This window comes from Pecten maximus, chromosome 1 (genome assembly GCF_902652985.1).
Source record: "Pecten maximus chromosome 1, xPecMax1.1, whole genome shotgun sequence".
Lineage (NCBI taxonomy): Eukaryota > Metazoa > Mollusca > Bivalvia > Pectinida > Pectinidae > Pecten > Pecten maximus.
In genome coordinates, this window is record NC_047015.1 from 58168195 (window position 1) to 58190913 (window position 22719).

The 22719-nt window shown below is 36.5% G+C and overlaps 2 protein-coding genes across 2 annotated transcripts in view; one reads left to right on the forward strand and one right to left on the reverse strand.

Annotated features, from left to right (window-relative positions):
• LOC117339270 (TATA-binding protein-associated factor 172-like) overlaps window positions 1–7076 on the reverse strand; it is a 104445-nt gene extending 97369 nt beyond the window's left edge. The window contains exon 1 of the mRNA XM_033900773.1: window positions 6683–7076. Within this exon, the coding sequence (XP_033756664.1) occupies window positions 6683–6693 (11 nt within the window). The 5' untranslated portion in view covers window positions 6694–7076. The remainder of the gene's footprint in view (window positions 1–6682) is intronic.
• Window positions 7077–15554: 8478 nt separating this feature from the next.
• The window catches only part of LOC117339275 (aconitate hydratase, mitochondrial-like), a 33492-nt gene continuing 26327 nt past the window's right edge, over window positions 15555–22719 (forward strand). Inside the window, exons 1-5 of the mRNA XM_033900785.1 lie at window positions 15555–15631; window positions 17285–17341; window positions 17813–17892; window positions 19597–19663; window positions 20634–20705. Coding sequence (XP_033756676.1) covers window positions 15599–15631; window positions 17285–17341; window positions 17813–17892; window positions 19597–19663; window positions 20634–20705 — 309 coding nt within the window. The 5' untranslated portion in view covers window positions 15555–15598. The remainder of the gene's footprint in view (window positions 15632–17284; window positions 17342–17812; window positions 17893–19596; window positions 19664–20633; window positions 20706–22719) is intronic.

Here is a 22719-nt window from a genome sequence, read left to right on the forward strand (position 1 = left end):
CCACACTAATTTGAAAACAAGAAACTGACCAGTCAAAAAGGGCCCTGACCAGTCCAAAAGGACTCTGACCAGTCCAAAGGGACCCTGACCAGTCCAAAGGGACCCTGGCCAGTCAAAAAGGACCCTGACCAATCCAAAAGGGCCCTGACCAGTCCAAAGGGACCCTGACCAGTCCAAAAGGGCCCTGATCATGACCAGTCCGAAAGGACCCTGACCCGTCAAAAAGGACCCTGACCAGTCCAAAAGGGCCCTGATCATGACCAGTCCAAAGGGACCCTGACCAGTCCAAAAGGGCCCTGACCAGTCCAAAAGGTCCAAACAATATGTCTCCCTAAAATTGAGCGTTATAATATTTAACAAGGGCCCATAGGAGGGTCACAACATTACCCACCGCAATATTTGACACTTGGAAGGGGGTAGTTTCACAGGTTGTAATGCTTTAAAATGAAGTATCATTGTTGGAAAGTTGGAAGGAGATATTGATACACATAATGGTGTGTAGTCGAAACCGAAGGGCAACTTTAAATGATGAGATGTATATATGTTGCAAATATGGGAAACCTTGGTTTAGACACAACACAAAAATTAGTTCACATGTTTATATACAGAATATATACATTAAAACAACCTCTTTGTGTTAAGTATGGAGAGCTCAACACCATATGTGCCCGAAGTAAAATTATTAGAGGGGAATAACTCCACAAATAAGGGGGTAAGAGGCAATGATTTTGGTATGCGACACTCCAGCTCATCAAGATGTATATTTGAGTCAAGTATGGAGAGCCTGGGTCGAGTAGTACTGGAGATATGGTCCGGACACGATATGTGCCCGAGGTAAAACCATCAAAGAGGAATAACTCCACAAATAAGGGGGTAAGGGGCATGATTTTGGTATGCGACACTCCGGCTCATCAATATGTATATTTGTGTCAAGTATGGAGAGCCTGGGTCAAGTAGTACTGGAGTTATGTTCCGGACAAGTAAAATCATCAAAGGGGAATAACTCCACAAATAAAGGGGTAAGGGGCATGATTTTGGTATGCGACACTCCGGCTCATCAATATGTATATTTGTGTCAAGTATGGAGAGCCTGGGTCAAGTAGTATTGGAGTTATGGTCCGGACACCATATGTGCCTGCCCGCTCGCCCGCCCACATGATAACATAATACATCCCGTCTTTCGTCGGGCATATAAAAATGATGCTTCAAACAAAAAGACATGTTGATATACATGCTTTATATAATGATACAATAGTGAGGCCCGAGGGGACCTATTGCTCACATGATTGGATTTGACAAACATTAAAGTAATGTTCATGATCAGATAGCTTTATTTGTGTTGATGTCCAACAAAGCTGTTACGAGGTGGGGATATCAACTGCTTCAAAGATATAACCCAGAATTAAAATCCAAGCTCCCTAGGGGTATGGAAAGACCCCAGGGATTGTTTTTACATCATGATTGTGATTAATGGAACCAAGTTCCTAGGGGTGGGGAATTATAATGACTAATTTGATGACCAGACCAGCTTCTCGGAACTCTAGATGTATGGACATTGTAACCATTTTGGGCTACCCCGCCACCACTGTTCAGCCCCGTCTAGGTCCAGCCACCGGTGTTCAGCACTGTCTAGGTCCAGTGTCAGGTGTTAAGCCCTGTTCAGGTCCAGCCACCATTGTTCAGCCCTTTTCAGGTCCAGCCATCGGTGTTCAGACCCGCCTAGGTCCAGCCATCGGTGTTCAGACCCGCCTAGGTCCAGCCACAATTGTTCAGCCCTGTCTAGGTCCAGCCACCATTGTTCAGCCCTGTCTAGGTCCAGCCACCATTGTTCAGCCGCGTCTAGGTCCAGCCACCATTGTTCAGACCTGTCTAGGTCCAGCCAGCCCTGTCTAGGTCCAACCACCATTGTTCAGCCCTGTTCAGGTCCAGCCATCATTGTTCAGCCCTGTTCAGGTCCAGCCATCGGTGTTCAGACCCGCCTAGGTCCAGCCATCAGTGTTCAGACCCGCCTAGGTCCAACCACCATTGTTCAGCCCTGTTCAGGACCAGCAATCATTGTTCAGACCTGTTGAGGTCCAGCCACCATTGTTCAGCCCCGTCTAGGTCCAGCCACCATTGTTCAGCCCCGTCCAGTTCTGCTACATTCCTCTGTCCTTCAATAAAATCCAACTCAGAAGACACATAAGAAACGATTTAGTATACAGGCTGTATCTCCCGGTTTGAGACAAAAAATAAATCTGTCTAATTTTCAAGTCATCACCCATGGTAAAAGTGCTGTAATGATACATCAATATGTATCCATACACGTTCGTTTTGTGCCGTGATACGATACATCAATACAGCAATCCCTGTATTGAAACATTGCCGGTTGACTGCCAGTCCGCAATATGTTTAATTTGGTATAGTGAATCCAGCTCGCCCAAACACACCGTCAGTAGAATGTTTGTAACCTGACTGTGCTGAAGTGGTAAATGCAGAGCGTCCTCCTGAAAGTGAGTTAACATGAAAAACAAAACCAACAAGGTGACATCGCCACTGCTCAGAGGTCAGGACTCAGACCACCATCTGTTGATGCTTGGACTTTCTTGGGGAAAAAAACTACAGATTGTTGATTTCCTAGTGTTTAGTCTGTTGGACTGTTTGTAGAACACAAGAACGGTCACATTGTTAAACAAGAGGCCCAATGGGCCTGTATCGCTCACCTGGCTCTACAGCAACTTTGAAGTTGATTGAGGTCATTTCTACAGATACTATGCTGATTACCTCTTTTTCAAATATCATAGTAAGCTAGGTTTATTCATATTTTAATGAATTTTCTAGTCCTTCATTCCAGCATTCTATTGGCCTAATATCAGGTCTCGGAGGCTCTTGGCTATCGCAAAATTATTGTTTACAGATTTAAGCTGATTTCACCCCTGTGACCTTGAATGTAGGTCAAGGTCATTTAATTGAACAAAACTGGTAGCCCTTCACCCCAGCATAGCTAAAAGCCTAATATCAAGTCCATGGGCCTCTTGGTTATTAAGGAGAAGTAAATTGAAGATTATAGCCTATTTGAACAATGTGACCGTTCAAGGGACCTTGAATGAAGGTCATTTATTTGAACAAATTTTGTAGCCCTTTACCCTAGCATGTCACAGACCAAATACCAAGTCCCTGGGCCTCCTGGTTATTGAGAAGAAGTCTTTTGAAGATTATAGTCTATTTGACCCATGTGACCTTGAATGAAGTCAAGGTCATTTATTTGAACAAATTTTGTAGCCCTTCACCCCAGTATGCTACAGGCCCAATATCAAGTCCCTGGGTCTCTTGGTTAATGAGAAGAAGTCGTTTGAAGATTATAGCCTATTTGACCCATGTGACCTTGAATGAAGGTCAAGGTCATTTATTTGAACAAACTTTGTAGCCCTTCACCCCAGCATGCTACAGGCCCAATATCAAGTCCCTGGGCCTCTTGGTTATTGAGAAGAAGTCGTTTGAAGATAATAGACTATTTGACCCATGTGACCTTGAATGAAGGTCAAGGTCATTTATTTGAACAAACTTTGTAGCCCTTCACCCCAGCATGCTACAGGCCCAATATCAAGTCCCTGGGCCTTTGGTTATTGAGAAGAGGTCGTTTGAAGATTATAGTCTATTTGACCAATGTGGCCTTGAATGAAGGTCAAGATCATTTATTTGAACAAACTTTGTAGCCCTTCACCCCAGCATGCTACAGGCCCAATATCAAGTCCCTGGGCCTCTTGGTTATTGAGAAGAAGTCGTTTGAAGATTATAGCCTATTTGACCCATGTGACCTTGAATGAAGGTCAAGGTCATTTATTTGACCAAACTTTGTAGCCCTTCACCCCAGCATGCTACAGGCCCAATATCAAGTCCCTGGGCCTCTTGGTTATTGAGAAGAAGTTAAGTGTGTCAACTTGTTAAGGAATTCCAAATATCTAATTGTCCATCTAGTGATTTAAATCATTTTATCTTTTATACAATTGTTCTTATTGTGAAAATCAAACATTTTCCCTTAACTATTAAGTTAAGTGCCAGGTACAGGTAGTACAATACTTTGTTTAGTCAAACACTTTATTATCATCTGTTTAATTCTCATTTTTGTCAGGGTCCTTTTTGTAATTTAAATATATTTAGATTTGTCAAATTTTATTGTTTTGTTATGTGTGTCAATAAAAAATGTTAAGTTTGCCTGCTTTGTTTCAATTTATAACAATTTCACGTATACATGATACGTATCGCATCGCAACATCTGTATCATGATACATATCGTATCGTGAGATTGCTGTCGATATACAGCACTACTGAGGTTAACAGTCTGAATTCCTGTATTTTGTAATTCCCTCCATTATTTTTCGTCGACGCCATGTTTTGATTACAAACTCGATATTTTGATTTTTTAAGAAATAATTGTTATTTTTTGTTGTTCACTGGTGTATGAACGGCATTTTTTGACAGATATTTTAAATTACTTCTGGATTGGCACCGTCAATAATGTACTGTATGTATTCATACGCGGCAGGTTGATTGTTCACCTAGGAATGAACGCTAATTTTGTTAGTACCTTCATATAGAGAACACACAGTGGAAATGTAAATATATGAAATTGATTGCTAAATTCGACAATTAATGATCGGTTGGTCAAAATAGTGGCTATATATGACACAGGTTTCAAATGAAGCTCTCTCCAATTATGGTGATTGTCACTATAGAACTTCTAAAATATCAACATGAATCAAAGCAGTGGGGAGAAACCCGTGACCTGTAACAGATATGGGAACACTAAAAGTCTGATAATGGCAGACGAAGGAGCCAGCTAATGGTAGGTTTGACACTTTTAGAATCATTTACTGTATAATATTAACAATTTAATAAGGGCACGGGACCCGTAATGCTTAATACTCAATGGATATAAACAAAAGACATCACTTTATGCTGTAGTTATTGCACACTTCTACACCATTTCTTGCATATTCAAGTGAGAGATGGTGTAGAAGTCAATAACTACAGCATATAGTGATGTCTTTTTATTGGTTAAAATGAAAAAGAATTTTAGATTAAATCAAAATGTATACTAATTGCATTTTTGCCATATATACATCTCCCAATAAATATAACTGTTATTTTTAACTTTCAAAATCATTTATTGCTTTAAAACCTGATAAAAATTTTGATATTCCTGTTGCGAACAAATTTCCATTATTTGAGGCCAAAATCCCTTAAATAATCATCAATCTACCTTATTGGTCTCCAAAAATCATGTAATTATAATGCAAATGTAGCGACACAGGGCTTTTTCTGGGGGCTTTTTGGGGCCGTTAATGAGCCCCATTCCAAACTGAAAATATTTCATATCTAAGCCAAATTCCCAAAATTTGCAGTTTACTCCTGAACAAATCTTTTCCAATTCACCAATTTTCTTTCCAAAATGAGACCAAAAGGCCCTTTCCCAAGCCAGTGAGAAAAAGCTCTGCAACAGAATGTTCCACCCTGTCAACAGGCTACTTATGTAAGAGGACTGGAAAATTACACGGCCAGACCAGGTTTTGATGAACTTGGTACACTAGCCACATACTCTACCAATTGAGCTAACTGGTCGCCGATGATCGACCAGGTCCAGTTCCGCTTCACTCTTCCCTCCCTTTCAAAGTCTTCGAAGCCGAAGAGCTAACAACTCAAAACCCAGGTTTGGGTATCCCCTTGTATTGTCAAGTATACACCTCACTTGAAAGTTGAAACATGGTTTGATCACAGGCCTGCACCAAATGTAAGAGGAGTGGGAAAATGCACGGCCACACCAGGGTTTGAACACCTGACCTCCGAATACTAGCCAGATCCTCTATCAATTGAGCTAGCAGGGCCCAGTTGTTCAAAAGGTGATTAGGCTAATCACATTTTAACATTTTTCAAATCCCGATATAATAATTTCTTGTAGAACTAGCTTGTCAAAACTTTATGAAATTCTGTAATTCTTAATTCTCTTCCAACTGGCTTATAAACTTAAAGATGATATACTCACAGGTTTTGCAACAAATGAGAAATGAAATTTTCACTAATCAAGTGATTAAGCTTAGTTATAATCACCTTTTGAACAACTGGGCCCTGGTCGCTGATGACCAAGCTGGTCCAGTTCCGCTACACTTACAATAACCAGACCAGATCGAGACCAGGATTCCAGGGCCTCTGATCTCAAGGCACGCACTCAAATTCATTATTTGTGCTATCTGGTCAAACATTCATGTGCTCAGTCCATTCCAGTCCTTTATATGTAAATCTATATCTATGTATTTCTCTTTGAGAGATGTTTTGATGTCAGAACCTGAATAGTCCCAGAGACTTGATGGGTAAAACATCATTTCATCGTCTTTTTTAATCAATTAGTGTCATCGAGGGTGATTGACGTGCCACTTGTAAGAGGAAAGAAAAAATATCACATGTAATTGGGTCTACATCAGTATTTTATATCCATATTATACACCGGATAGTTTTGATAGTTTTCATGACTCATAAGGAAATATTTGCCATTTGTTCTATAGCTGTTTTTGTGTACAGAAGATATGTTAATTAAACTAAATAGATTTTTTTTTCTTTCATCTTGCATATAAATTGTGTGGACAAAACTATTGTATGTTATTTCTCCGCAGATATCTAGCAGCATTTCATAAAACGAAAAACTAACCTTGTCGACATAATGCTGGTTCATTCACATATGGATGGCCGGAATCGCTAATCTTGAAACGTGACAACCGCTGGAAACGTTAAACTGTGTCATAAGTCAGTGCCGGAGTATTCTGAGCTAAACAAACTCGAATGACACAACACGGATGTGTGAAAACACAACTTCTTGTGTGTACTCTTTTTCAACACGAGGTTCGGGGTTACCCAAAAATTGGGATAGAAAGTGGAGCTTAAAGTATCAAATCGTGTAGCAAAAGTCTTTAAATCACTGCAAACGAGCGATGAAAAGGTACTGGCATGGCCCAGACAGATGTTGACAGCTACAGATGACACATTTTCCGCATTTTCTCAGAAAACTTTTATGCGGCTTGCCCCTGACGGGTTGTGTTTTTATACTGACTGCCATTTTGTACATCGTGCCTAAAATAGAGAGTATGGTTCTCTTTGATTGGTCAATGCGACAACTGTGCCGGGACGATTAACCAATCAAACAACAATATGGATCAGAAAGTCAAATTCCATTGAATAGGCACAACCATAGCGTTCTGTATGGTTTAAGTTATTATTAACAGACATACATGTTCATTTCTATGATGATAACAAAAATGAACTTCTTTGAATTCGAAGAGATACCAGACGTGTACTATAATCTAGTCTACGTATGATTTAGTAGTAGTCTGTAATGGAATAAGGGAGATAACTCGAACTTAAATGTATGGGGCACCGTTTTACTATTTATTCCCATTTGGTGATATCACCTATTCAATCAGTGATATCGCCTATTCGAAAAGGTGATATCACCAATTCATTTTTCAAATAAGTGATATCACCTATTCGAATAGGTGATATCACTTAATGAAATGAATAGTTGATATCACTTCTTCGAATAGGAGATATCACTGATTGAATAAGTGATATCACCTATTCGAATAGGTGATATCACTTAATGAAATGAATAGGTGATATCACTTATTCGAATAGGTGATATCACCAATGGGAATAGGTGATATCACTTTAAAATATTCTTAAGTGAGATCACCTATTCGAATGAGTGATATCACCTATTCGAATGAGTGATATCACCTATTCGTTTCAATAAGTGATATCACCTATTCGAATGAGTGATATCACTGATAACGTTCACAGTTACATCAAAGTCTCTTTGATACAATACTAAATTATCTAAGTAGTGTATATATTTTGTATTACACAGCAACTATTTCTTTCTTTACAGTAACTATGTGTGTTCAGAACACTCAGTTCAATTTTTATTGACTACTCTGTAAATATTGTAATATACTATTATATGTGTTATTTATCTATAGGCTCTTAATAGAACCATATGTGTTCAACATGTTATCAAGTATTTATTAAATTAACAAACTCAACTATGATTATGTTTTCATGTGAATGAACAATTAAATGAATGAACTAATTGTAACATTACATTGAATAGATATAAGAGTTGTACCTGGAGAAAAATCCTCTCTGACTGTTAATCATACACATACATGTACCATTATAATGAACAAAACTGATCTTACTGCCATACTCTCTGTTCAGTCTACTTATCTACATTTTTTGTATGTTAACTCATAACGTAACAGTAATTGCATAACCAACTGTGAATAGATAAGATTAATGCAATCAACATTCTGATAATTATATCAAAGGTATTGCTATAAGGTTTATCTGGTTCTCCTATGTACTGTTTTGCTGCTAAAATTGAATAATACTCTGACAGTACTGACGATTGTTATTTTTTATGTGTTGATTAAATAATATAAGTTGTAAAAACACTTTTGCGTTGCTTTTCAAATGATTGACAGTTTAAAAGTGAGTTATAGCAAACTGCTGCCTGTATATGGAGCCAGTGTTGCCTTGCACTATTTTTCTGACATGTGCACCATCATCTTCATCATTACTATCTTCATCATCGTCATCACCATCATCGTCGTCATCAGGAATCGGGATCTGCCTGTCCTTGCAGATGTTGTGCAGTACAGCACAAGCTATTATAACTTGGCATGCCTTTAGTGGGGAAAGTCGTACTTCTCCGTGAAGGACATGGAAGCGGCGACAACACTCCTTGTTCTTTTATGAGCCCTGTAAAAGATTTACCACCAGTTATCTTTATGTTGTCATCAAGGTTCGATTCCACAAATTATGCAATATATTAGGCCTACTTTTTGTTTACCCCTTGCTTTAAGCCCATATATGTTATAGCAGGGACTTACATTTGTATATGGAATTTAAATCCCTGATTATAGTAACACGAATACTGTTATATAAGTACACTCTAATACATATAATATATGGACCATCATTTGAAAAATTGTTTCAAGCTCCTGTGATCATAACTAACGGAGAGAAAGAAGGGAGGTATCTCCGATAGATGAGAATGTGGTATACACCTACATGTACATATACCATGCGATATTCATCTGTCCGTCTGTCTGTCCATTTTAACTTGCTCCAAATATTTTATATCATTATATCTCGAGTGACTTCTTGATACGACATTTTCCGATTATTTTAGCAATTTTATTGTACTAATGAAGCTTATTTGTACGAGAGGTTTTATGCACATCAAATTCGCCAAAGTCTTATTTCAAAAATCTTTCAATCTAACACATATTATCATATTACCTTTTACCCTTTGGAACTGATTGGAATCGTAAATGTGTTTTATAGTACCTATAGTACACATATTAAATAGCCCGGTAACGTTACTTGATAATTTAACAAATGATGTAGTTAAAACTGAAATTAGTGTTACATTCATACCTGTTGTAACTTGTCTGTGCGCCAGCTTGGGGTCTCAAGAAGGAATTTGATAAATCTCCTAACCATTGTGTTTGAAGACAGGCTCTGGAGAGGACATGCAATTGCCCTGGACACCGATGACTGAGATATACCCATGTCGTCTCCATTGCATAGTTGCATTTTTCCAGTGGTCAGGAACCGCAGAGTAAGGCATAACTTTTGCGTTGACGTAAGCGCATGGTTTCTGAGGGATCCAGCTCTAATTTCATGTCCAATTAAACCATCAATAAAGTTTATGCCGTCTGAATCAAGTCTGAATCTTCTTATCAACTCATTATCGGAAAACTCACCCAAACAATCTTTTCTTTCTTTAAAAACCCTTCTGGGGACCGCCATTTTGTTTTCTGATAAGAAATACTTAAGAAATTGTTATCTCTTTTAGGACTCCTCTTTAGGACTCTTAACTTTAAGTGTATACTTAAGTACTAAATAAGTTTATGAATCATACTTAATAATTTTACTTAGATTTAAGAATTTAATCAATACTTAAGTAATAAAAAATGAGACTTAAGTATTTTCTTACACTTAAGTATGATTTAAGCATTTTTATGAATCCCCCGCCTGGTGTTGTTCCACCACTGGGATTTGAGCCTCTGCCTTCTATGGAATTTACAATTGGAAATTTCCAACCGCAAACACATGTGTATTGATAATTAAACTTCCAAATGCCAAGTCCTATGACGGCTTCAAAAAGGACATGGTGTTTGGAATTCAAAATTCACCTGGATTTGGACAGGCTTAATAAGACTTAATACGAATCGAATATTTAAAAACAAAAAGAAACAAACTTTAGGACTGATTAGCAAAATTGAAAAATAGTGGTTTTATTTGCTGCTGTCAGACAATGGCTTTGTATGCTTTAAATTTTAATGTGATTTTAGCCCCACCATCTGATGATGGTTGGCTGCTCAAATCGTCCTTAAACTATCCTTGTTATTGCTATTTCTTGAAAAGTATTGAAGGGATGTTCCTCAACCTTCATGTATAGGTTCCTTTTGGTCCCTAGTTGTGCCGTTTGAATTGAGATTTTTTGATAAAAAATACATAATGGCCAATCTAATTAAAATCTAGATGGTCATTCTCACTACGTTACATGAACATCTAACAACATCCCATCAGGGGTCACGTCAGGGTGACCTTTTGGATTAGCCAATCAAATGACTACTTCCAGAATCTTGGAAGTGAATTTTATATGGCATGATATGACTAGAGTGCATAGCTTGTATAATCTGTCAATTTGTTTCAAGTCATTTCGTCCCATAAAGCATATACTATACTGTGCCGAAATGGTTTGCTTCAGATGCATGCTGTGACAAAATGTTTTGCTTCGATGACGTCGACAAAATGCCAATTCGCCCTGAAAGTGAAATACACACATCTCAGAGGTCATCAGAACGTGACCCCTTATGAGATGTTGTTAGATGTTCATGTAACGTAGTAATAATGACCATCTAGATTTTAATTAGATTGCATAATGGCTGACAAGTTGACAAGTGGCCATCTTGGTGTTATCACCATTTCTCAAAAAGTACTGGAGGGATATTCCCCAAACTTCGTGTGTAGGTTGTCCTTGGTCCCTAATTGTGTCATTTGAATTGAGATTTTAATCAGAAAATTAAAATTGCTAACAGGCGATGATGAATTTTGAGAATTGAAATACATGTATGTTATCACTATTTCTTGAAAAGCATTAAAGGGATATTCCTCAAACTCCATGTGCAGGTTCCACTTGTCCATGTCCTCAAAGATTAAAGAAAGAAAAAAGGGGAAAATATAAATCAGTATATATAGTGGTGTACCATTTTGACTTGTTTCTGATGCTGATGGTTCCTGTGGGGCGAGCTGAAATTTCTTCTAAAGAAACAGGTCTCTGGATTTTTCTTTGTCCACTTTAACCGACCGATTGATTGCGTTCCCTACCACGTAATGACTAGTTATATCAATTAGTGGGTTTGACTAGAACCATCGCCTAGGGACGACATTCATAGTTTGTGTATAGATAAGCTCATATAAATATCAGAGTTTTTTTCTTTGTTTTTGTTTTTTGTTTTTGTTTTTGTTGAAAACTTAAGTGTACGCAACTGCGTATTTGCGTATAGGCAGCTACGCGGCCTGAATACGACTACATTTCAATCAGGAATATAATTTTATTAATGTCATTTGAAAAGATGCATCTACTTATTCAGCTTGCATTCAATCTTAACTTTGTTTCGTTTTTAACTGCATATCTGCATTTTGCATTTACCGCTACATTGACCAATCACATACTTCATATTGACCAGTAACGCCACCTGTCGCGTCATTTCCGGGGACAAAAGAATATACGGCTATGCCGTAAACATATTAATACCTTTTTTTTTCAATCCCGTCTTCCGTGTTCATTCTCTATAGGAATAATCGTTGTCCGAGTGTAAAATTCATCGAAGTTGTAAGTCCCTGTGTATCGTTGTCCGAGTGTAAAATTCATCGAAGTTGTAAGTCCCTGTATATCGTTGTCCGAGTGTAAAATTCATCGAAGTTGTAAGTCCCTGTGTATCGTTGTCCGAGTGTAAAATTCATCGAAGTTGTAAGTCCCTGTGTATCGTTGTCCGAGTGTAAAATTCATCGAAGTTGTAAGTCCCTGTGTATCGTTGTCCGAGTGTAAAATTCATCGAAGTTGTAAGTCCCTGTGTTACAGCCAGTCTAGTTAATGCTAAATTGAAATATTTCACCAGCTACGTTTTTTTCTTTTACAATTTATTGATACAAGATCATTGGAGTACCAATTTTTAAGAATAGGATTTTAGTTGTCTTTTGGTACATAAAATGAAATTAGACATTGTAAAAGTTGGTTTTCCGCTGCGTTCTATGTAAAAATAATGATTTGAATGCTGAAATAAAGTACATTTGTATATTCAATAACAAATCTCTCTCTAATTCAATCTCAATTGATACATACATTGTACATAGTAATCAGGTCATCACAAACAAATAATATCATTTTAATACTGACACGACATGTAGAAAACAACGAATATTGGCATGACTATCGGGGAATCAAACCCTGGGCGCATGCTACATGTTACATATTCAGAACTTAAGCTGATATGTCTTTGGAATAAATCGGACAGAAATAAAACTGCTACAGCAAGACTATCCAATAACCCATATGGAATACTGCTGAGGTAGTAGTAGTGCTCATTCAAATGAGCATTTACAAATAAAGATGAAAGTGTAGTGTTCGTACACACTATCTACATTTGCACTAAAGTAAGCATACGAGAAGGCCAATCGGGACTTAGTGGACCTTTGATTACACGGTGGTACTTATTAGCACCTGTGTTTGAAAAGATACGAGCACTCTTACTTTCAAAAACTTACCATTTTATGCCAAAGAAAATCGATTTTCTCAGGTGTACATATTTTCTTAACATAATATATATCACTGCAAACGTCTCATTTAAAAAAAATGATAATAAAAAAACCGTTTCAGAGTATTCCAAACATTTACATATTAATTTTGTTTCGAAGGTTTAAAGAAAAGTAAGGTATATTTTAAATTTTAATTTGTTCCCAGGTAAGTATGAAGGAGGTAACTCTTGATTTGTCTCCTCAGGTCGAGTAAGTTCAGTTCACCCCTCACCAATACCGTTACTAATCCCTACCCAGCAATTATCGCCGCCGGACACTAGTCCGACCGCCCAGGTAAACGGTGACGTCAGCACCCGATGTAGCACATGTATTGATTATTCAATCACAACAAGTAAAAATATACAGGGCAACATCTTTACAGTATAAATATCGCAAATACCCTTCATTGAAAAACCATATTACAGATACAGATATTTTATTAAAGTCTCACCTTTCGTAATTACATTAAAGCATTGCTCCACATACATATGGAAAATCACATAAAATTTCATCACGAAATCCACTCTAAAAGTGTTATGAGAGATCTAGACTATAGATATTTAAGAAATAAGAAAAAGTATTGTTCAGTAACATCAATAGAAACTATACATCAATTTAAAGATTATCAGTCTCAAGAAAGTAAAAAATTCAATGGTACATTAAATTTCTTCGGCGATTTAAAATATCACAAAGGGCTTTGGCACAGCATTTAGCACAGTGACTGTTTGAAAGAACATAATGTAGCTTCTGAGCATTACTAAATTGATTAAAACTAGCGTCAATATTCACTACTTTAATGAAAGGAGCCTCGCGTATATCCTCATATATAGCCACATTCCGTTCAGACATCTTTTTAAATGACGCATAAAAGTGCAATACAAACATAAAATATGACATTTATATTTCAGTGTTAATATCCCTAGGTGGCTGGGATTCTAATTTATGCAAATGATGGGGCTGCCGAGGAAGTAATTTTACTATATTGCTATAAACAACTTCTATCTTTGAAACTGTTGAGATCCCCACCCCCTAACCATATATAGTATTGCAGGCCATCAAAAGATAAACACATTCATGCTGGAAAAAGGTCCCTGGGGGTCTTTCCCCACCCCTGAAGACTTCGTTCCATGCTCCTTTGTTTTATCTTTGAAATGTTTGCTCAAATCAACCAGGTGAGCGATACAGGCCCTCTGGGCATCTTGGTACTTTGTTATCTTTGGACTTTCTAACTTAGACGGCGAATGAAAATGAAAATACACGAAATTGCTAGGTCATTTACAGATAGTTCCGGTTTCATGTATGTCACGAGAAAATGCTATATCAGATACCTATATACTAGTATATAGGTCTCTGGCTATATTAAATCTGTGAAAAGACAAGACAGTATTGGAAAATTAACAGTGCTCATGCACTAACTATTACCTAGGGGCGGGGCCTGGAATTTCGCGTCGAAATTATTTTTTTTTTAAATTTATTCATTTTTTTGTTTTGTTTTACACAAGTCTTCGTTTCGTTGTGTGGTGCATTGAAGTCTTTTAAGATTTACAATTGCGAAGGTAGCGGGATATGGTCTCGATCGTGAGATCGGTGAGAGATCTCGATCGTGAGACCTGGGAGAGGTCTCGTTTAACAGTAATCAGATTATTAAATCTGGAAAGTTTAACAAAACAGCAATGGTCATGTTTTTTCAAACATTCAATAATTATACATTTGTATACTTTTAGTATATTAGGTCATGATGAAAAATGTGCTGAATTAATTTATTGTATCGTAGAAGCCTGCACAGACTTTTACATGCTGAGTTAATCGCCCCGTGAACAGCTAGGGTCATGTTGAGGGGGGGGGGGGGGGGGGGGGGGCTCCTTGTAGTAGTTGGTGGCTACCTCGCTGAACAATATATTATATGGCAGGTCCGTCGCATGTCACCCAGAGCAATTTGAGTAAAGTTTACAACCACGACATCACAGATCTCATCAGCTTCCTGAGAAACTTGGATACAGGCAGAACTACTTAAGCTACAGGTCAAAAGTCGTTCCTCAAAATATAATTCTGCTATATATATATAATCATACCATATAAACGTTTTTTCGAGAATTTTCCTGAATTTGTTGATATGCCCATTTTAACCAAAGTTTGTACGCTGAAAGATATTGGTTTCAAGTCCATTTTCATAATAATCCCATTTCCGTTGTCGTTTTCATAAAACCCATAAGTTATCAGGCCTTATACAATGTGTACATTAATTTTCACAGCGTCCTTTTTGATGATATTTTCGTAAGTGTGTGAATGATGCCGTTGCCAGGGTGATTTAATCTTGATGCTAATGTATCTGTATTTTACATGACGAAATTTTATATATTTCTTTATCAACACACCAAACACCGATAGTACGTACATGTACCACCATCAATGGAGTCAGATCGAGCGAGTGATTGAAAAAAAAATAGTTTAAATACAACGAAATTATAGCAAAATTAAGTTTTGGTGAAAGACATTTCACTCAAAAGATCTAGTAACGGACTTAATCATTTATTGTGACTGAAAGGTTTGTTTACGTACCAGTTTCAATGTTGAGTATTGAAACAGGTCGGGCCAGGGGTATGCATACTAGATTTCGCCTTCAGCACGAGTGACCGCCCTTTATTGGAACTCTTCACTGTGCCCTTCACTAACCCACAGGACGACCGGTGAAGCTCAGAAAATGGCTTACGTTTTGAGACAGAGCTCTAAAAGGGTAAATACATGGACGGGAGATTATTTCGCAAGGAATTTTATTCTTACATTTTCAGTCATTACTTGAAATGATTTTTAAACACATTTTGTCTCAGATGTAATTTTGCCTTCGGCTTTGAAGCTGCTAATATCAGACGGAAAAATATGCATGGACACGAGTTTGACGTTCAATGAGTATGAATGTTATTTTAGAGAGATTCTTATTCATATTGAATCACTGAATGACATCAATATAAGTCTTGTTTGACTTCTGTGATGTATGGTGGCGTTTTACCATAACTGGAATTTGTCTTTTGCGATTTAAATAGACCTAACGCCAAATTCATTCATTGGACTTCACATGTGACTTTCACGTTTTCGTTGACCAACAACTGCAGCATCAGATGTGCCACTTGCACTCCTCTAATCTTTTCTGTATATTTGTATCTAGTTTGGGGAAAATACTAAAACATTGATTGTAGAATTTGATTGATTTTAATGTCTTTCATATATATATGTGTCCGGACGGATGACTTTCCGTACTAGGAATGTCATAGGGGATTATACTGTTTATGGAGAGGAAGACTTTATCACATATCTGACCCATTCTACCATGTAATACCACATGTGTAAACCACTATTATGATGTCATGAATGATTTAAGATGTCATGATAACCATATGACATTATCGGTTGTCTCATTCTGTGTGGAAAATTTGCTCAATGAGTCTGAAATCCCCTCTCTTATATAGGAATTCAGTGGAGAGTATTAGTATAAGTATTCATTTGATATTTTCATAAATTATGTGATGTGGTAAAATTAGGCAGCGTTAGGCCTAGCTAATATGCAGACTTGTGGCTCAATGGTTAGAATGCTTGCTTACCAAGCGGGAGGACCCGGGTTCGACTCCTGGTCTGGTCACAACAGTGATAAATATAACCTTACACATGTAGATACATATGTGTATGTAATAAAATGATAAATAAACTTTTAATTTGATGTTCAATAATTTCGTTGATACGCCACTTACCAAAAGGCTGGTGACATTTCGAATGATTGAACTCGTTCAATACCAGTAGATTCCATTTCAAGACAATCTCTCATGCTGTTCAGGATTTAAAACTATAGTTACAGTCACCTGTTTTATAAACTTTCTACACAATCAGTCGCACAAAAATACATACAAAGATAATTATTCTTGGAAGATTGCTCAGTGATGGTCAGTTTATGACTTATCTTCAGGACAGATTTTCATTGCTATAAAATGTTTTCATATATTTTACAATTAAGTACTCTATATATAAAACATCAAAATGCATTTCAGTATAGTTAATTGATGACTGCATATTCGATTGTTATCATTATTTTTAGAAGGTGTACAGTAAAATCCAAGAAAACACTTACTTGTTATGTTTTTCGGATATGGTGAGTTTGGAAGCTATAAAATTGGTGAAAAAACCCACAAAATTCAGTCTAAAAACACAAAACTCATGCTGTCTTGATATATCGATGTATCGAGTTCCCAACTTCCCAGTCTGGAGATGATAAATACAGTATTAAACTAATTGAAAAGATTCAGCAAAACATGATAAATAGCATACTTCATTGAAATGTCATTGCTATATTGACCAATAATTGTAGGATTTATGACACATTTTATGTATGTAATTTCAGGCCTTTGGCCTTTTTGGACAAGCAAGATTTCTTCACATGTCACCAGCAGCCTCACAGGTAAGATATTGGAATTTTCCCTCACGTCAGTTTGATGCCTTTCTTTTTCCATGAATGGACATTGGTGGGTGTGACAGATTTATGGAATTTGAATACAGAATCATGCAAAGTTAAAAGTCCATACATAACGACTAATTAATTAATAATGAATATTTAGAGTCAGAAAAAAAAGATCAAGTATCATTAAGATGTAGTAACCTTTTTTCTTAAATGCATATAAGATCTATAATATTTCCTCACAAAAACATTTGATTGCACATTATTTATCATCTTTATTAATTATCGTTTAATCTGCTTCCCTGATGTTGTTGAATACCCTTAAAGGTTAGTCAGCATTGGATCCTACCAATACAGTCAGTGACCACAACAGGACAGTTTGATGTTATTTCAGCACTCTTTCACAGAACCACTAAACTATAACCACATAAACTGGAAAAACTACTTATTACCAAGATTCTTTAATTATTTTAGGTTGCAATGAGCAAGTTTGAGCAAGACAAGTTCATTGATTATGACAAAATGGATTTCAACATGAATACGGTGAAATCAAGGTTAGTATGAATATGGTGAAATCAAGGTTAGTATGGATATGGTGAAATCAAGGTTAGTATGAATATGGTGAAATCAAGGTTAGTATGAATATGGTGAAATCAAGGTTAGTATGAATATGGTGAAATCAAGGTTAGTATGGATATGGTGAAATCAAGGTTAGTATGAATATGGTGAAATCAAGGTTAGTATGGATTGGAAAGGTGTAACATCTATACATGAATTATAACCCAAGTTTATGTTGAAGCCTTCCCTGTAGCGTTACAGACAATCAAAGACACATGATCATGACACCCTAAGTATGTAAATCAAACATGAGTTATATCTTCAGACGTTGTCTTCCACAGTGATATATTCATTATCCTTATGAGTGGCTTATTGAAAAAAGCTGAAAAAGATCTATTAATCAACTCATAGTTAATATTTTTAATCACATTATTTCAGAGGTCACTTCAGTTACTGCCAGATCGGTTCATGATACAAAACGGAATATCATTTGATCGTTTGGAGCCAGTTTTAGATTTCAATACCTAGGTCAGAGGAAGATCATTGTATATCAAAGTAAATAGACAAAATGTTAAAAATATACTCTGAAGATCATTGTACACTGTATATCAAAGTAAATAGACAAAATGTTAAAAATATAATTTACGAATCACACTGGTCTTTGGCATGAATGAAATATTGACATGTTTTACTATGTATGTATTTTACATAGACATGACATGCTTTGTACAATTTTTGTGGGAACCCCAACAGGATGATGTTTTAATAGAAGTCAGGATAGGAGGGGGAAGGGCTGGGGGGCATCTGTTAATATAGATACATAACTTTCTTTACACCATAGCATTTGAGTCATAAGTATATTTTTAAGAAACTGTATAAAGTATATACAATAGAAAAGAATTACTCAAATACTACCTCAATGAACAGCATACGGGAGGCCCGTCACATGCCATCCAGAACAATTAGGGCAAAGTGTCTTGTCCATTGGACACAACCACGACAGCACAGACCGGTCTGTTCTATCTGTTCTCAGCTTTCCCAGAAACACAAAACAATACGGGTAGGGAGCGTCGAACCACACACCTCGGACCATCACTTTGGTTATGTGGCCGGTACTTAAACCCAGCTATCACAGCCTGGCTCTGGATCATATTACAACCCTACATAGTGTAAAAGTCTCTATTTGTATTGCTTTCCCCATATTTTTTTTACAGTTCCTTGGAACCAAATACTACTCTACAGAATTATACCATAAATGTATAAAAAAAATATGGAGGTCAGAGACAAAGCACATGTTTTTGTGTACAGTGTATTATTAGTTAAGTGAGCCCATGTCTAAGCTTCTTTCATGATAAGTTTGGTTGTGAAATTGTATTATGGGTTTCATTTTGCTATGTGATTTTGTTTACCTCCAAATAAATACGGTGACCTGATATACAGTGTAGGCATCCAAGTAAATGTATTACCATTGTATTACTTTTTTACTGCAAGTAACTATATAAATTTGGTATTGATGCCAAGTTCATATTAACTTATAGATCTAATCCATATAAATGTTAATTATTAGAAATTTGCACGGGGAACAAAAATTTAGGTAAAAAATCAATCTTTAACAAATTCTAATTAAAGTTCCTCTGAATTACTTTAAATGATTATTTATATTTAAGCACTTTTAAATTTTTTTTTTTTTTTCATTTCAGACTTGGTCGTCCTCTTACACTTTCCGAAAAGGTTCTCTACAGTCATTTGGATGACCCCAAAAATGAGGTTAGTCATAAATACAGAAATTTCAGGAAATATTTTACAGTATTTAACTCGCCTGACAGATAACCTGTCTATAGTAGAAATTCACTCTGATCATAACATACACAGGTTACAATGTTATTATAGACTTAACATACACAGGTTACAATGTTATTATAGAGAATTCCTTCTTAACATACGCAGGTTACAATGTTATTATAGAGAATTTCTTCTTAACATACACAGGTTACAATGTTATTATAGAGAATTTCTTCTTAACATACACAGGTTACAATGTTATTATAGAGAATTTCTTCTTAACATACGCAGGTTACAATGTTATTATAGACTTAACATACACAGGTTACAATGTTATTATAGAGAATTCCTTCTTAACATACGCAGGTTACAATGTTATTATAGAGAATTTCTTCTTAACATACGCAGGTTACAATGTTATTATAGAGAATTTCTTCTTAACATACACAGGTTACAATGTTATTATAGACTTAACATACACAGGTTACAACGTTATTATAGGGAATTTCTTCTTAACATACACAGGTTACAATGTTATTATATAGAATTCCTTCTTAACATACACAGGTTACAATGTTATTATATAGAATTCCTTCTTAACATACACAGGTTACAACGTTATTATAGGGAATTTCTTCTTAACATACACAGGTTACAATGTTATTATAGAGAATTTCTTCTTAACATACACAGGTTACAATGTTATTATAGGGAATTCGTTCTTAACATACACAGGTTACAATGTTATTATAGACTTAACATACACAGGTTACAATGTTATTATATAGAATTCCTGCTTAACATACGCAGGTTACAATGTTATTATAGAGAATTTGTTCTTAACATACACAGGTTACAATGTTATTATAGACTTAACATACACAGGTTATATATAATTACAATGTTATTATATAGAATTCCTTCTGAAGTCATGACTCAGCTATTTTGTTTGTAGGTGATAGAGAGGGGAGAGAGTTACCTGAAGCTGCGTCCAGACAGAGTTGCTATGCAGGATGCCACAGCCCAGGTAAACAGATGAGTCTAACCTGCTGTCAAATTATTAGATATTCTTCCCACAAAAGCTAGCTAGTTCAAAGTCATGAATCTGTGGCCCCCAGCTTATTGGAAAGATTTAGTCAGGTGTTCATGATCAGCTCACCTGCTCAAAGGGAATAGTTGAGATCTCTTTAAATATTTGCCCAAATTAAGTCTGGAGCATTATTATGTGAAGGGACCCCAGTTTTGTGTATAAGTACCCTGTATGTGGTGAGCCTAAGAGGCAGGACTCAAATAGGGATTGTTTTATTTTGGGAGGGGGGTGTCCAAATCTCTCTTTTCTTCTTCTTTCTGATGAATGATGTTTTGTTCAGATATGATGCTAAGAAACATGGGGATCTGTAATTGTATAACTCTGTTTTTAATAATTTTGATATGTAGTACCAGTGTCATGTCAAATTTGTATTCCCTATATCAAGATAGTCTCTGGATACTATTTCATTACCTTAAGATTTTTTTTTTATTATTGTTTTTTTTTTAAATGACCCTCACTGTTCATTGTGATAATATTTGTGATAAGTCATTGGATTTGGAGAATATCTGCTATTTAACTTTTTCACGGCATTTCCAAACAGAAACATTTTGTTTTAATTTAATGTTAACTATAAACAAATAATTTTGCAATAACATGGAGTTTATGGTGAAATTGTACCTATGTATCGATACAATACAATACATTGACTGTTACACATCACTTAAATTTGATTGTACATACAATTAATGCTAAATGAAAGAAGATTGAAGCAACAATTGTCATTTTGTTTTTAGAGCGATGTAAGCTCACGGCCCAAGCAGAACATTCGTCTGTCATAGTTGTTTGGTGTGTTTGTACCAAGTTATCTAGATGCTTTGTAGAGCATGTTTTTTCCATCCAACAAACGCTGGAATGAATCAGATTGATTTAATTACTTTCGCTTCCGTAACATACATACAACATGTATCTAATCACGAAGATCAATCACAAGCTTATTGATTTGCATTGATATCGTAATTTAATATATTGTAATCGTAAGTGATTGAATTAAAGACAGAGGAATAGATTTGCATTCCAGATTGTTTCTTTTCTTAAAATAGTTTTGCAAAAGCCAGATAAGGTACAATTAACTACAGTTACCTCGACATGTGTGGGTGCATATGGTCTAGTCCTGATTGTCTTAACAAATATTTTTCCTATAAAGTTATAAATAACACATGTCATTGGGGAGGGGTATACATAGTACAAATGCTATAAAGGGGGATAATTTTTTGATGGGGTAAATAAAATATGTTATGAGGGGGATACATTTTGATGTGGTAAATAAGATATGGGGGTGGGGTAGGGGGATACACTGTACAAATACTATATAGAGGGATATTTTTTGAAGGGGGGGGGGGGATACAAATATGATCTGACACTGGGTAATGTTTTTCTGAGCATCATGGTCTGATTCAATATATTTTGCTTTTTTCTGTTGCATATTGAATTGGTCATTGTGACTTCCGAGGGGGATTTGTATGTCTTGATCATTTTGTAGCGCGTCTACTGCGAGTGTCCATGATAAGTTTGTGTACAAGATATCTCACAGCCTGGACATTGGTGAGAGAGGTGTGGAGTATAATCTATGTGAGCCCCAGCTCACTTTGTATTGGTGAGAGAGGTAGTATAACCTATGTGAGCCCCAGCTCACTTTGTATTGGTGAGAGAGGTAGTATAACCTATGTGAGTCCCAGCTCACTTTGTATTGGTGAGAGAGGTAGTATAACCTATGTGCGCCCCAGCTCACTTTGTATTGGTGAGAGAGGTGTGGAGTATAACCTATGTGAGCCCCAGCTCACTTTGTATTGGTGAGAGAGGTGTGGAGTATAACCTATGTGAGCCCCAGCTCACTTTGTATTGGTGAGAGAGGTAGTATAACCTATGTGAGCCCCAGCTCACTTTGTATTGGTGAGAGAGGTAGTATAACCTATGTGAGCCCCAGCTCACTTTGTATTGGTGAGAGAGGTAG